Source organism: Paroedura picta, chromosome 12 (assembly GCF_049243985.1).
Source record: "Paroedura picta isolate Pp20150507F chromosome 12, Ppicta_v3.0, whole genome shotgun sequence".
NCBI lineage: Eukaryota > Metazoa > Chordata > Lepidosauria > Squamata > Gekkonidae > Paroedura > Paroedura picta.
The window spans coordinates 1999989-2015733 of record NC_135380.1 but is presented as its reverse complement, the minus strand read 5'-3'; the positions used below and the strand labels follow the sequence as shown (position 1 = coordinate 2015733).

Genomic DNA, 15745 nt, shown 5'->3' with positions numbered 1-15745 from the left:
TATCTCGCCCCCTCCCCCCGGCATTCCGCAGATTAACTCACGGACTCGTGAACGCCGTGTGTGGCTACAAAGAGGGCAGAAGATAACTGCTGGGTTGACTAGAAGCAAGCAAAGGTCCCATTTCATTTCATGCTGCAAAAGCCTCGCCCAAGTGGGTGGTTGTGCCCAGACTTTTATAGGGATTCCCACTGTGTCTGAAGGGCCATGAGGTGCTCTCGTTTCAGCTCCTCTGACAGGCCTCAGCAGACAAAGATTTGAGCAAGAGAACTCTTGAACAGCAACCGAGAGGCTGCCCTGCTGTTCCCCCACTGAGAAGGTGAGCAGCTCTGGGTTCAAAGACTGAGAAAGTAGAGCCAGGAAGAAACGCTAGCACGAGCTCTTCTGAATCTAGACCCTTCCTTGGACAGATTTCACGGAAAGGCTGGATTGTATGTTTAACCTCATGACATCCGGATGTTCTGTTGGTTTAGGGCGGAGGTTCTGTTCTTGCCCAAGTCATTCATTCAAAGCCCATTGATGCAAAACCTGGCACAAGCCAAATCGGAGTACCAAGAGCCCCTTTCATTGGGCAGGTGAGGACTGCCAAAAGCATCCTGGGGAAAGCCATTCTGGGCCCTCAACGCTGCCATGAGCATAGCACAACCCTTCCCCCCCCATCCCCACACACACACACACCCTGACTCACCAGTTCCCCAGGTGGGAAGACCACCAGCACCCTCGCAGAAGCATGAGGCTCATCTTCACAAGCACAGGGCTGCAAAGCTTTATCTGTTCCTACAACAGCAGGCGTTAGAACCTGGACAGTCCCCAGTCTCACCAGATCTTAGAAGCTAAGCAGGGGCAGCCCTGGGTCATGCTTGGAGGGGAGAACACCAAGATTGCCACGGCAGACCGCCTCTGAACAACTACTGCCTGGAGCGCCCTGTACAATCGCCAAAAGCCGGCTGTGACTTTCCACTTTCCACCACCAGAACAGCAGACAGGCCAAGCCAAAGACTTCTGTATGGAAATCCAGCCGGTATTCTGTAGGGTTAATCAGGGTTTAAATTAGTTTCATGGATTAACAGGGCTTGCACTCTTTCCCCATCCCATCCACCATCCCCTGGGTTCAGACCTAACAAAAACAACAAAAAACAAAGGAAACTACTTCAGTGTTTAAATAGGGCAAAAAATATTGCACTTTAATTACAGAAAAGGCTTATCAAACACGAAGGCTTCCATTCATACCCTGATTTGTCAGCATTCCAATAAAACAAAGGTCATTAAAAGAGAGTGGCAGGTGCTTCCCTCCAGAATGCGCATTCTCTTTAAAATAAGGGGGCTCATCTTGGACTTCAACTCACCATGCGTCTCCAATGCTACCCTGGTCATTAAATGCTGAAGGAAATATTTGGGGGGAAATTTTGAACGGCGGCTTTCCACCATGACCCCCTGCACTGGAATGGCTTCAATGCTTCTGCCAGTGCTCCGTCTTGGCGCTGTCACCGATTCCCCTGGGGCAACAGCAACCAACCATGGCGTGTGGTGGACTGCACCTGGGTCAAACACACACTGAGGTGCCCAAACACTCACAGCTGGTTGGTTCTGTCCCCATGCTGTCTGAGTTCGGTCAATGAAGCATGGGCAGCACTTCCCATTATAGTCTAGTGTTAGCACCCCCTCTTAAAAAAGAAATTTTAATGAACATCTCCCCATGACATTTGCAGAGTGAGACTCACGTCCTGCTCTGATGTCACTGAGCATCAACGGATATGGCAAGTCCTGCGTAGAAGTTATCCACATTCCACATGCACCCCATCTCTCTGACAATGCACCTGCCACATGCGCCGACCCACCTGCAGTCAGTGTTCACACGACCACTGGCAAATGTTTCTATCAGGCACCATGTTAATGTGAGAACGGCGCTAGCCAAGCCAATCAGTGCATGTGCCAAGTTCACGGAAATGTGGAGGAGTGGGTGTGGAATGCTTGCAGGGGGGTGAGTACTTGATTGATGTACACTCTGCACAAATAGGAAAATAAAAACCGGGGTATTTCATTTAAAATTTGCACAGTGCCTGTGGCATTTTTGCAGGAATAAAAAAGGCAAACGCTGTTCTCGGCAAACACATGCTGTGAAACATCAGTGCATGTCCTTGCTTAGTGCACATTCAAGAGGAAAAGCACCATAATCTTTTCTAAGGCAAATTGTCCATTCCGTTTAGATGTGAATTGTCCAGATCGGTGTTGTCTCTCCCCTCGCCACACAATCCTGAAGAAGGGCGGTAGCTGGACTCCATGAGCTGGCAATCTGCAGCTCTGTGCAGCCCAGCCTGCCAATTTAGCTGACCGTCACGGCAGAGGCCCTGTGGATGGACTCCATCACAGCTGCAAAACGGCTGCAGAGGTCATAGGGCGAGTTGGGACGGATCTTGGGTGGCTCTTTCAGAACGACTCCCTCTGCAGAGCAGTCCAGCAGGCGGGGCAGCAATTCGCCCAACTTCAACTGCAAGTCCTCTAAAAAGGAAAGAAAATGCCCAACAGTTAAAGAGGAGAAAAGGTTTGAACTTGCTAGCTTCAAAGCCTGCGCTTTGATCACTCACAGGGAGACCTACTCCTCTAAAGCAGAAGCAGCAAACATGGAGTCACCAGGGGCATCTGCACTGCTGGCGGGGGAGTGCTTGGTACTCTACTGATGTCACCTGGAAGCGACATTGGGACTTGTGAGATGTCCACTCTGGTTTCTGGCAAGCCCTATGGCAGAATTTGACCCCAAACCAGAGTGTCACCCCTGAGGCCCTTGGCATGCCGATATCACCTCCAAGTGAAGTCAGCACAGTGCATTAAAAAGTGACATTTTTTCAGGGGTGTGTGGGGGAGGGGAGGAACTGAGGGGAGCCAAGTACACCCAGAAAGCAGGGGACCCCCCGCCAGGACCAGAAGACACCATGCACAGCTTGTCCACACCCTTGGCTTGATGCTCTTCATCAGGGGTAGTCAAACTGCAGCCCTCCAGATGTCCATGGACTACAAATCCCACAAGCCCCTGCCAGACTACCCTTGCATCTTCACCCTCTGCTGGCTGAAGTGAGCAGCATCCATCAGCAACACACAACAGCAACTCCACTGAATTAGACCAGTGCTCCATTTAGTCCAGCAGCCACAAGCCAACAACTTCCCCTTCTGTTGCCTCCTAGGAGTGGTATTCAGAGCCTCCGAATACTGAGGTTCCCTTGAGTCTCCATGGTTAGTAGCCACGGATGCACCTTTCCTCTCTGCACCTGTCTAAACTGATCATAAAGACCTCTGTGCTTGTGGCCTTAGCTACTTGATGAATAAAGCAGCATATATTTTTGTCTGTAGAGAGCCTATTGCCCCCCATTGGGTGCTCCTACGCTCTAGTGTAATGATGGGGGGGGGGGGAGAAGGCTCTCCGACCCCATGAGCCCCACTCCTTATTTATCTCTATTCTAAACTTTTCCAGCTCTGGCCTCTGTTACACTTTTTTCAGCTCTGCAATATCCTTCCTGAGATAGAGTGACCAAAACTGAACACGGATTTCATTTTTATTTTTGCTGAAAAGTCGCTGTTGATTTACAACGACCCTGCAGGTTTTTAAGGCGAGAACCGTAGAGTGGTGGTTTGTCATTGCCTGCCTCTGAATAGCAGCCCTGGTGTTTCTTGTGGTCTCCTGTCCAAAGGAGCAACCAGGGCTGATAGGCACTTATTTAAGTTGTCCTGGTGATGACAAGCAACTGTTACCCGGAGAGAAAAGACAGTAAAGAGAAGCATGCTTTCAAATTGGACTGTGCTCTGGCTGCCACAAAGAGCCGAACTGGGGTGAGGGGCCACCGGAGAGGAGAGGAGTTTGTAACAAGGCCATGCATGCCAGGTAGAGTTTTCTGAACACCTCCAAGATTCCCTGCATATCAAGTCTTTTCACAGGGGGCTGGAGGCAAAGGAAACAGGACATCTGCTGCGGTCCCTTCATAATAGTGAGCACAGTTAATATCGAATTGCTACTCTACCGCAGAGACCATTGCCAAACCAGAGGCTCTTCCTCTTTTGACAGCTTCAAAACTACTTTGCAACCTTATTGTTGCTACAATCCAGTTTCATTTTGGTCCAAGCCACGTCCACCCCTTCTGCCAAGGCTTGGCCTCAACGTGCTACCCAGCCAGTGTGAGCCACAAGGTAAGCTGAGATATAAGCATTTTAATAAGCAAATATTAAACTAATGGTTAAAAAGGGGTGCTGAAACCATCTGACCCTTCCTGCTGGCAAGGCTGCGGCCTCTGATGGGCTCAGTGCCTAACCAGCCTTTGCTGAAGACCACCCATCAAAGAAATGCAGAAGTGAGCAATGTCAGGGGAGGGAAGACTTGAGCATGCGTAACAGGAGGCTCCTTGCCATTCATGTCTTTCCCCAGGTAAGAGCACCACCGGCTTCTCATGACCTCAATGGCGTCCAGATCCTCCTTGGAGAGGTTGTTGCTGACGATGAGGTGCATGCAGGGGATGATCAATTCATTCAAGTGGTTTATGCCTTCGGTCACGCTCACTTCGTTGTGGCTTTCAAAAAGCGTCGCCGCAGCATCATTCAACTTCTGCAGAAAAGCAAGATGAGAAGGAGTGGATCTGTAGGGTCTTGCAATTCTTTTAGAGTAACAGTGGAAGTTTGGCCAGGGACGTGGCGACCATTGACCTGCCCTGAACAGGCAGAGCCAGCTTTTTCAAAGCCTTTATGTGACGAACTCTGATCCTGTGAGACTAAGACAGTGAGAACTATATAAATACGATGGCTATATCCTCTTACTTTGTGCTAAAGGAAGGCAGTGTTGTTAGGGGGGAAGAACAGGAAACAACTTAGTCAAGATACTCACAAAATGAGACAAAATGAACACTCTTGCTTCTTATAGTGCGAAGTGAAAAACACAAGCATCAGACTAGTCAGAGGGGCAAATAGCTTCAGCAGGCATTTTAAAGCCTTAACAGGGAAAAGTCTCACCTTCATGCAACTGTCACCCTGGAATGGGCCCAAACACACAGCTGTTTATGCAACGAAGGGGAAAAGGAAATGCAGGCGCAAACTGGAAGCAGGTGCACTTCCTCCCACAAAGAGGGGAGAAGGTCAGGGAAGGGCACCCCTGGCCCTGATACCAACCAAGAGGCATTTCCTTCTGTAGAGGGCAATCAAAGCGGCATCCACTCCTCTGCGGGGTCCCTTGCTCAGCAGGGTCGTGTTGCTCTGGTAAGCATAGACGAGGTAGGTCAGGGCCTCACAGTACCTTACAGAAAGAAAAGGAGCGAGAGAATGCTAGTTCTCCAGAGTTGCACAGATGTACGTTTTTGAGCGCCCAAGCAACTAGTCATGCCCAGCACAGGAGAACACCTCTTTGCTTCCGTCCCCTCAACTGCTGCTCTAGTTGCCAGATTTAAGGCGCCCTTCCAGCACTCCACGCATAGCCTGAGGATACAGCCTCACCACAGGTTAAGCCCTCTGTTACTCTTGGAAGCCTTCAGCACCCCATTTGGAAACAGTTTACACCATCTTACTTTTCGTTCTGGAACAGCTCCAAGCCCGTCAGCAGGTACACAGACACTTTGCGGAACAAACTGTAGTCTTCGTGCCATTTCTGTGCGGAAACAGCCAGCAGTCAAAGCCCACCTGGGTGCAGGTGTTCTTACAACTGCCCCCACATAGCAAAGCAACGGGCCGCCCTGACCCAACAGCCCTGGCCTGTAGGCAGAGCAGACAAGCAGATGGAGGCAAGAGGCCCGCGGCTGAGACCCAGCCTCACTGACACCCCACCCCACCCCGCTCTCTTGGCGCTCCAGGTGCGGACTGGAATACATTTGCTCCAATGCTCCACATCACAGAATGAGCGCACATGGACACAATCAAAATAGATCTGGAGCAGGCACACAAAAGCTCTTTTCTTTTTGAAAAATGGGCACAGATCCCAACTCCTCACGTGCAGCCAATTAGTCCCATTAGCGGCAACGTTGTTGCCATGGCAATCAGAATATCAAAGCCCCAGATGCAGTTTTACCATCTCAGCATCGAAATATCAAGCCACAGAGCAGGCGGCCGAGGCCAGCAAGCGTTTACCCGGTACTCTTCCATGTCGATGTCATCAGGACCGATGTCTTTCAGCTTGGCTCGAGCGACTTTCATAATGCTAATTGATCTGTTTGCAGGACAGAAAAGGAGGTGAGGGAAACCAGTGATTGGAGGACATGGGGCTGTAGCCAAGGACCTGCTCTGATCCAGTGAGCACAACTAGCCTGAGACCTCCGAAGCTTAGTAGGGTTGCCCTTGGCTAGCCCTTGGAGGGAAGGCCCACAAGGAAGTCCACGGCTGCTCGAGGTAGGCAAAGGGGAACCACCTCCGAACGGCTCTTGTCGGCTGCAACTTAATGGCACTCCTCTGCCAACCTAAAGGCTGAAATGCTTTATTGCCCTGACCTAGATGGCCAAGGCCAGCCTGATTGTATCAGATTCTGGGAACTAAGCATGGTCAGCCCTGCCTACTACTTCCCTGGGAAATCACCCAGGGAAACTATGCAGAGACAGGCAACAACAAACCATTCCTATTTCTTGCCTTGATGGCCATAAGTCAGCTGCAGTTTGACAGCAACAAAAAAGGCAGCAACCTAAATCAGGAAGATATTTAGAGGTTTAACTTGTTCGGCCCATGAGCTCAAAGCCCTGCAATATCTTGACTTTGCAATGTGTAATGTGAGACCTGCCAAGAAATGTGGAAGGAGGTTAGTTTAAACAACATTTTGGTAGCTTCACTGTATCTTATGCATCATATCTTACCCATCGTACATTTGGGACTCCTGCACCCTTTTCTTTAACTGTAGCTGCCAAAATCAAGCCCGAATGAAAGCCTAGCCAAGCCTCAAGAGGAGCAGCCATGGGCCCTCTCTCTCCATACGGTATGTGGCTCTGACTAGGCTACTCCCCGCTTTAGGGACCACCCCTGAACAAACCTTTCGTCGAAGCTAAGGTTCTTGTCTGCAAACTGCTCCAGAAGAGTCCGCTCCACCACTCGCTTTGGAGCACCATTCTGTAAAAGGTAGACTAAAACATGCTGAAGGCGATGGTCATTCTGAGGGGTGGGAATCTCTTTGGAGAGCTGATACAGCCGGGAGTATTCCTCGTGGAATGCCTAGCAAAGCAACAAAACAGGCTGCAGTGACTGGCTCAGTCAGCATTGCACCTGCCAAAGGGCAGCTCTAACCCACGAGAAAATACAATCATTGACTACAGTCCCTTTGGCTCAAGGCCTGTGACATGCAGGGATCACAATCCTATGTAGCCTTTTTTGCTGCAATCCTCCCTAAGCATGGTTTTGTAGGATCTCTTTGGAAAGATGTTGTCAACACCGGTATCATTTTTTGGCTGTAATTCCCTGCCCTGCACCACCAGAGGGCTTTAGAAAACAAGCCTACCCTGCTGGTAGCCGGCACAGTGCCAAGGGAAGGTCAGCTGCCAACGGCAAGCACAGCATCATCTCAGTCACCAAATACTATTGCCATCCCATCTCATTATAGCATATTGCTGTATTCTGGAACTTCCAATGGGACCCATGATGACAATTTTGTTATCTCATTGATGTGCTATGAGTAGGGGTGGGCAATAATCCAAAAATTTTGGTAGGTTTCAAGGGATTCCCAAAGCAGGTTCCCAGCCATTTAAGCCTAACAGCAGGTCCACTAATCAGCTCTTAGATTTAAAGTGCAGGCAGCCATTTCATTGGTCCATTTTGCTCCCCATAGCCTGCTTCAAAGTGGGAGGAAACAAAACTGATTAGTGAAATGGCTGGTAGCCATTTCAGTGGCCCACTTCACTTTCTCCTACTTGGAAGGGAGGGGAGCAAAATGGACAGTTTAAATGGCTCACAGACATTTAAATTTAATAGCTGATGGGCAGGACTGCATTGCTCAGCTGCTCAGACCGGGAAATGTTCATGGGAGACCACTCGCTCAAACCAAGGCTCTGACACTTTTTTTTGTGTTGGTCTCTCTCTGTATGAAGAACTTCTCTTTATATAGAAAATGGTGAAGCAGGATCTCCAGGTTCTTACTAAGACTAAGATACCTTAGGTCAGCTCCAATATATCTACACAAATCCCCCTTCACTCCGCCACCCCCGTTCCCAACTATGGGTGTGAACCCCAAACATTAAGATCATCAGAAGGCTCTGAGACTTTCATCATTCAGCAGAACCCCTAAAACAGAATTGTTCAGAACAGCATTTTATAAGCACAACTACACACACACACACACACAAAGCTGGCTTCTACAGAATCAGGCCTTTGTTCTCTCCAGAAAAGGCTGGCCTACTCAGACTGCAGCAGCTCTTAGCTTTTCGCAACAGCTCTTGCCGGGTCATTTTAGTGGGAGAAGGCTGGGACTGAACCTCGAACATTCCACATGCAAAGCAGCAGCCTCCCCACTGAGCCACCCTTCTTCTCATAAGGGAATGGGAAATCTGCAGGGTTTTTTTTTAATTCATTACCCTATTCTTTTCACATTGTTTTCTAAAAACTGTAAGCTAGTTTTCACGACATTTTATCTGTATCATTCTGCTTTATCGCTTGTTTTCCAAAGAGGAGACTGAACTCCCCTGACCAGTTTGGATGAGGGCTGCCTGGAACCCCAAACGAAACCTGGTTTTCATCTTTGACCATCCGTAGAATTAAGCTTCAGCAACACACATTTGTAGTAGTTTCTTTTCAACACAGCATTCACTTGGTGCAGGACTCTAAGTTGTAACATGATCTTAGGAATCATCTCTACACACGAGATGCCAGTGTTGTTGCACCAGACAGATGTCTGACTTAGGGAAATTTAAATTAGGTTAAAAGTTAAAAGCTGCCCAACATGCAGGTGCCTCAATACAGGCCATCAAATCTGGTTTACCTGATAGTGAAGGCTGAAATGGCTGTTACTTGCCTTTTAAGAGGAGGAGGGGACAGGACTCATGACAGACCTGGCTGAAAAAACACCAAGCTTTGGCCCTTGCAACCACCACTTCTCCCACACTGCTTGGGAAACTGATATACTGCTACAGATCACCGAGAATCAAAGTGGATTCCAAGATTCAAAGAAATGGCTTTAGTGAGTTATGGCAGTGCAGCTGGAGTGAAACAATACATATCTGCTAACATAATTGCAGCTGCTGCTTCTACCTGCCTGGCTTGATACTTTTGATACTGAAGCCATGCAGGAACCAGATTAAACCAATGAGGGAGAAGCAGAGCAGTGCTCTGCCAGTGGCCTAGCAGCTGCTGGATTGCCTCCTTACCTCTGTGTGTGTGTGTGTGTGGGAGGGGGGGAGGACCTCAGAGGCCTCCCCCTCTAGCCACCTCTGAACTCCTGGCTCCTTAATGTTGCCTATCAGAGAATGTTGTCCTCCCATGACCAACACAGACAGCACTCTGCATAAGCAACACATTTCAGGGGAGAACAAGAAGAGGGCTTGCTGGCATCTGGCACAAATGCACAGGAGTTTCCCCACTGACAGACAGACAGGCATGCCCAGGTTCAACACAGCAGGTACCTTAACTAGCCCTGCTTCAGACCCATCCCGGTCAAAGGTCTGGCGGGCTTTAGCTATGGCCAGGATCACCCCCTGCATGGCGGGACTAAGCATCACCTGCCACAAAGAACAGAAAGAGGTGGATACGGCGAAATGGCAAGAAACAAGGTGCAGGGTGGGGTTGGGAGGAGGAGAAGGTTGAACAGTTAGAGGAGTTGGCCCAAGCGGGCAGAAGAGCCACGGTCTAGTTAGTAGATTCACTTCTGGGAGGCATTACTCAGGGCTTCCACACATGCGGATTTTAGGCACCACCACACTACTAACTATGGCCGAACTGTGTGTGCATGCACCACGAGTTGATCTGTGGTAAGCCAAGCAAAAAACAACATTCATTGCTGCACAAAGCTTTCTCATGTTCACTGTCCTCCTAGCCATACCATTGGCTCCTATGAGGAAAGAGGATGCGTAAGTTCAGAACAGCTCCAGGGAGTGCAGTGATGCCCCCATCTCCTCCCCCCCCCCCCCACACACGCACTTTCCCACACAGCACAAAGAAGTACCAAAGCAGCTGGGCCTGCACACACTGGGCCACACACCAAGGCCCTGGCCGCACTCGGCTGCCTACCTCCTCGTTGTAGCCGTCGGCATCGGACCTCACTAGGATCCTGCCCACACTGGGGATCTCCACTTCAGAGACCTGAGAACTGGGCAGGGCAGGAGCAGCAGGGGCCTCCCCCACAGTGCCCTGCTCCTCTTCTGCCTGAGTGGTGAGGTTGGCTTCTTCCAGGTACTCCTTGGCTGGCTCTGCCCCCTTGGACTGTGGCAGCACAGCAAGAGAGGGGGGGGGGAAGCAACAAGTCAGAGGATAGAATAGAAGACACAGACAAGCAGAACAGGAAGTCTGAAACTGGATGCAGAGCAGAGGCAGGGAAGGCAGCAAGAAGCGGGACAAGTCAGACCAGCCACCTGCCGCAGGTGTTTCTCACCTTTACAAGTGCAGCCTCCACACCGTTCTTCTCGTAAGCGTCGGCTGAGTTGGCAATGGCTTGAATCGTCTGGTCCTTGGAGATAACGGCATGCTCGGAAGAGAGAGCATGCACCCCATGCTCAGAGGGTGGAGAGAGCTCTAAGGGAAAGAGAGGTGACCTATCGTTGGCTTTCAGGACGGCTGCTGGGGGTGGGCACTTCAAAGCCTGGACCGAGGGTCCAAGTGGGAGGGGACAGAAAGTGTCAGAGCAAGCGCTTCTCACCCTGTCCAGAGTCCGTAGAGAGATACTGAGATTCAACGGAGGATTCCGACTCCTCCATCTGTGCCATTTTGCAGGACTGCTCCTCCTCCCATTCTGCTATTTCCTGTTCGACCCGCCAGTTGTGCTCTTGGATGTAGTGCTGCAGTTCCGTTCTCAGAGCTTCCACTTCCCTCCGGAACTGCCCACTGTTGCCCTCATCTGCTGGGGAAAACCAGTCACCAGAAGGTGCTCATCCATTTTCACGCCCTACCTCTGACAGCAGAGCCACTGCCGCGAGGAGTGGCAAGTTACTCGCTCCTTATTGGCTCTTGGGGGCTCTCTACAGTCACTTGGGGGGGGGGGGACTGGACAGGACTTACAAGCACGGACAAAAGTCACTCTGCAATTTTTATTTAAATGCACCATACCAGAGGCTGGGGGGGGGGGGGTAGGGTGGGAGAGAGGATAGGTGCACTGCACACGCAGAAGGAGCCCACACAGGGCTTGTCCCATGCCCTCCAAAATACAACACTGCTCAAACCAACACAACCGGCAGGCCCACCTATTCCCAACCAGCCCAGATGGTCCTTCTACAAAGGGGGAGACCTTACAGCACCGGCCAAGGCCAGGTACCTTGCTGAACACACTGAAGATCAAACCAAGAGCTAGATGCTGCTCTGGCAAGCATTTTAGCACTGTTACCTGCAGCAGAGTGGAAGAGTGGTTCACTGATGTACATCAGGCAGTAGGCGCTTGCATTCTTCAGGCCTCCAAAGGAGTCCCTCTGCAGCTCCTCCCAGGAGGCCTCCGTCACAGAGATGTCGTTGTACTTCAGCCAGCTCTTTCGAGGCTGGTTATAGACATAGGCCCAGTAGTGGCCAGCATTGGCCTGGCCTTCATGGACGAGGACGGCGTGTAAATGGTAAGGGACCTGCAAAAGATGCGACAGCCACCCACTCACAAACACGGGCTTTCAGGCTGGTTTTGAGCAGGTGAAGTAACATGACCTCACACGAAATTCAACCAGAGACATTCCCAGCTGTTCTGCCTAGAACAGCCCTGACTTGCCGGGCAGATTCCTTCCCTGCTGCAGCAACATGTCCCGAGAGGCTGGCAGGCAGCACTTCAGAGCTGCTGCAACACCACAAACTCTGAGGATCAAAGCCAACTGATCCAGAGACACTGAAGTGACAGGAATCAAATACAAGCCTCCCAATCACCGGAAAAGGATGGGATGGCAGGACTACACAAGTCAAAACCAGACTCTTTAAACATGAGCCTTGCTGAGAAGAGAAGCCTACACAGTTCAGAATACACCCAGTATATGACTCATGACATATGGAGGAGGGCATGAAACCATCGTGGCAAGACCTAAAGGATGCTGGCATGTGTCTTGCAGGCCACAGAGCCCCAGCTGATTGATTAATCCTGAGAAGGAAGAGCAATGACACATGCAGCAAGAATGGGAATTAATGCAAGCCCTAAAATTAGAAAGCCATAAGCGATCTTATTGCAAAGCAATGATTGGGCAATGATGGCATGGAATTATATGTAATCTGAAGTCCTAATTCATGTAACTTTGCCTTGAAACATGTATTTGTGCCTACCTTTGCAGAGAGGGCAAAGCGCACCTGGCTTTGGTACCAGAGCTGGCAAACCAGACAGACGGCTGCCATGGCTCAGTGCTTTATTGGAGGCTGCTGCGCAGACAGAAGAGGTCTCACTTGGGGGGGGGGGGAAGGAAGAGAGGAGGATCGCGAAGACAGAGGTGGACATCTGAATGTCCATTGGCCGGGTGAGAGGAAGTAGGAATAATCCCACTGGCCCAATGAGGTCCAGCCTGGGGAGACGCCGGGACCCCAAAACACAGCTAGGTTGGAAGGGATGGAAACTGAACTGCATTTTGTATAAATCAAGTTGGAGGGTGGGGGTATCGCTCTATACTGGAGTGCGGGACGTGAAATCGTGCTAATAGCTTCTGCCCCAAACAACTGCAACTGTCTTCCACCCCATGAGCAAATGGCAGAGGTTGGTTTTCAAGAAGAGCCCTTCTCCCAGCAAGGTGTCAGATCACTTACCTGCTCAAGGGACGGGTCGGCATACATCAGCTCAATGGTCTCTGTCAGCAGGACGATGGAGTTTTGCAGGCCTAGCAGCCAAAGCACAGCTTTCAGTACTTATGTCTGATGCTTCTGCACCCCTCCCTGACACACTGCCCCCAATTCTACACTTGATTACAAGTTGCAGTTGCACGCACATGCTCTTCCTGTCAGGGATTGTGGGCAATGCAGGCATCGCCAGCTCCCCCAGCAACGGCTCTGACTTGTGCTCAAGGACAGCAGCCTCTAGAAATGAGTATTTACCTGCACTTGTGAGTGTGTGCATCGCACAAAAAGGAGACAAGAGAACACTAAGGCTGCTGAATCTAATTTTATCAGTGGGGAACTGATCAGCACAAACGAGTATCTGGCGCATGCAATTTTAATCTTTAACAAGCTTCTACCCAACGCAGATAGAGAGATTCTCAAGCTAGATCTGCCAGCACTTCTGTTCAGCCCTGCCCACAGACTGCTTGCACCCCCGATGGCCATTCCCCCTGCCTCCACAGCTGCCATTCCTGATTGCCTTTCATTCACAGGTCCCCAGCACTCACGGAAGTCTTCCTACTACTGGACTATAACCATGCAAAGTTCTCAGATCCGGTGACTTGAAATAAAATGTGCAAAGTCAAAAGAAGACAGTTCCTATAAACTGTATGGATGTATATACCGATGGCATTTTCTTGGGGCACAATTAAGGTATGCTCTGATTTATTTATTTACTTATTGCATTTATATAGCACCCTCCCCGAGGGCTCAGGGCAGTTTACATGAAACAAGAAATGATACAGGTTAACTCCATTTGTAGTAATAATGGGGTGATAACAATAGCATTAACATAAACACAACAACAACATAATTTAAATGATCATACTTTAAAGCAGGGGTAGTCAAACTGCGGCCCTCCAGATGTCCATGGACTACAATTCCCAGGAGCCCCTGCCAGCATTCGCTGGCAGGGGCTCGTGGGAATTGTAGTCCATGGATATCTGGAGGGCCGCAGTTTGACTACCCCTGCTTTAAACCAACAAGCATCACCTGGTTACGTAAAAGACACAGACCTTGCATGTCTTGCTCGACCTCTTTCCTCCACCGCTGCAGGCAGGTCATAACGAGACTCATCTCATCCTCGGTGACTACGTGAGGCGCTGGATGCGCTGGCATCTCTGCAGGGTCCCAGGGGAACCGGAAAGGCCTATCTGCCAGTTCTGGGTACGAGGTGGCGACATCGTCTTCACTATTCTCAATGGGTTGTGTTACTACTTCCCTAAGAAGAAGATAAGCACTTGAAATTGTATCGGACTAAACAAGCAAAATAACAGTGCAACTGTCCCGGTTTCTGGCATCGTATGACCTAAGACGTTTTAGGGTTTGGGTAGGAGAGGGCTGGGCTGAAGAATTTTGATCACATGTGTAATCTGCCTGGAGTCCCAATGAGAAAGGCAGTCTATGTCCCCCACATATATGGTCTTGAAGACCTGATGTGCCCTTTGAATGGACAGCCCCATTTTTACCTGCTGTGCACGGGAGGCGTTTCTGCAGTGTGGACTTTGACCTTGGGTTCTGCTGGTGTGGTTCTTGTACTGGCAAACTCAAGGACGTACAGCAGCATGTCCCGCAAGGGGAAGCGGTCCTCACCCGATCCATACTTCATGTAACTAAAAAGAGCATGAGAGATCAGCTACATGAATCCCTGTACTGTTGAAATCAGGTAAACAGGAACGAAGAGAGAGGTTTAATTAGTGGCTGATTTTCCTTTATACCTTTGGCATATCCATGCTTTGTCAGTCACATGCAAACAAGGACCACATAATGAACCACCAGCCACCTTTAAGAACCTCAGGTAAGTGCTCTGAAGAGGGAGAGCTCCAATCTGTGTTTTAAAATTAAACCTGTCAAGTAGAACAGCACTGGCGCTAAGCAGAACACAAACGGACCAATGGTGGCGGGGTGGGGGTGTCCATGGACTGCATCTGTACTGCCCAAACTTTTCATATGAAGCAGGAATCATTTGGATGAACTACAGACATGTGTAGCTGGACTCAAGGTCCAACTCAGCTGGACAGACTGTCCCCTCATAAGGATTCTATGCTCCATGTACACTGCCCTGAGATGCCAAGTGAAGGGCAGTATAAAAGCTGAATGAATCAATAAATAATTTGACTGCTGCAGCCTGCTGTGTGCCCACTGCAGGATATGAGCACGCCCCCCCCCCCAAACAGACACTAGGACCATGCAACTCCACCCTCATAGAGTCATAGAGTTGGAAGGGACCTCCTGGATCATCTAGTCCAACCCCCTGCACAATACAGGACACTCACAATCCTGGGATATAATTTTTTTTAAATAAGCATAAGAAATGTACAAAGGCTATTGTCACTCCAGGTCAAAGGCTGCTCCCCGCACACATAATACTGCGCTCTGTATAGAGACTACATTTCCAAAAACCTTACCTTTCCAGTTTCTGCTGCAATAGTGCTATCTGACCCTTCAGCTGCTTGATTTCTTCTCTTCTGGCTTGAATAAGCTCTTTGTTGTTATACAGGAACCTAAAGGAGGAATCTCCACTGCATGAAATGTGTACAGAAGAAGGGGAAGAACCTCACCTCAGTGCCCCATCACAACTCAGTTATGTCCCTATTCCTCTAGCAGAAGCGGAAGGAAATCTGAAGCCCCCAGAAGAAGAAGATAAATCTTCCATTCTCTGTGCTATGCAAGAGAACCCAAGGGGTCATTTTACGCATTATGCCACTGCTTACCTGTCCATATAAATTACTTGGGAGAATTCTAACTTGCTGTGTATCTTCTCTGGCTGTCCCAGTGACTGATTGAACTCAAACCGGGAAAGCTCAAAGGTCAGCACTGGAGGGAGCTTTGTGAACCAGCG

At 49.8% G+C, this 15745-nt stretch overlaps 1 protein-coding gene across 15 annotated transcripts in view; it reads right to left on the bottom strand.

Annotated features, from left to right (window-relative positions):
- Positions 1 to 1147: 1147 nt before the first annotated feature.
- Positions 1148 to 15745, bottom strand: part of USP28 (ubiquitin specific peptidase 28) — a 31751-nt gene continuing 17153 nt past the window's right edge. For 4 of the 15 annotated variants that reach the window (XM_077306516.1, XM_077306514.1, XM_077306512.1 and 1 more), the window contains exons 11-26: positions 15618 to 15745; positions 15312 to 15407; positions 14373 to 14516; positions 13920 to 14125; positions 12838 to 12908; positions 11462 to 11690; positions 10781 to 10981; positions 10517 to 10656; positions 10156 to 10347; positions 9552 to 9647; positions 6977 to 7155; positions 6091 to 6169; positions 5535 to 5614; positions 5143 to 5266; positions 4390 to 4585; positions 1148 to 2496 (exon numbers count right to left, since the gene is read on the bottom strand). In XM_077306516.1, coding sequence (XP_077162631.1) covers positions 2321 to 2496; positions 4390 to 4585; positions 5143 to 5266; positions 5535 to 5614; positions 6091 to 6169; positions 6977 to 7155; positions 9552 to 9647; positions 10156 to 10347; positions 10517 to 10656; positions 10781 to 10981; positions 11462 to 11690; positions 12838 to 12908; positions 13920 to 14125; positions 14373 to 14516; positions 15312 to 15407; positions 15618 to 15745 — 2337 coding nt within the window. In that variant the 3' untranslated portion in view covers positions 1148 to 2320. The remainder of the gene's footprint in view (positions 2497 to 4389; positions 4586 to 5142; positions 5267 to 5534; positions 5615 to 6090; positions 6170 to 6976; positions 7156 to 9551; positions 9648 to 10155; positions 10348 to 10516; positions 10657 to 10780; positions 10982 to 11461; positions 11691 to 12837; positions 12909 to 13919; positions 14126 to 14372; positions 14517 to 15311; positions 15408 to 15617) is intronic. The other 11 variants (XM_077306523.1, XM_077306513.1, XM_077306524.1 and 8 more) reach the window with 7 other exon arrangements.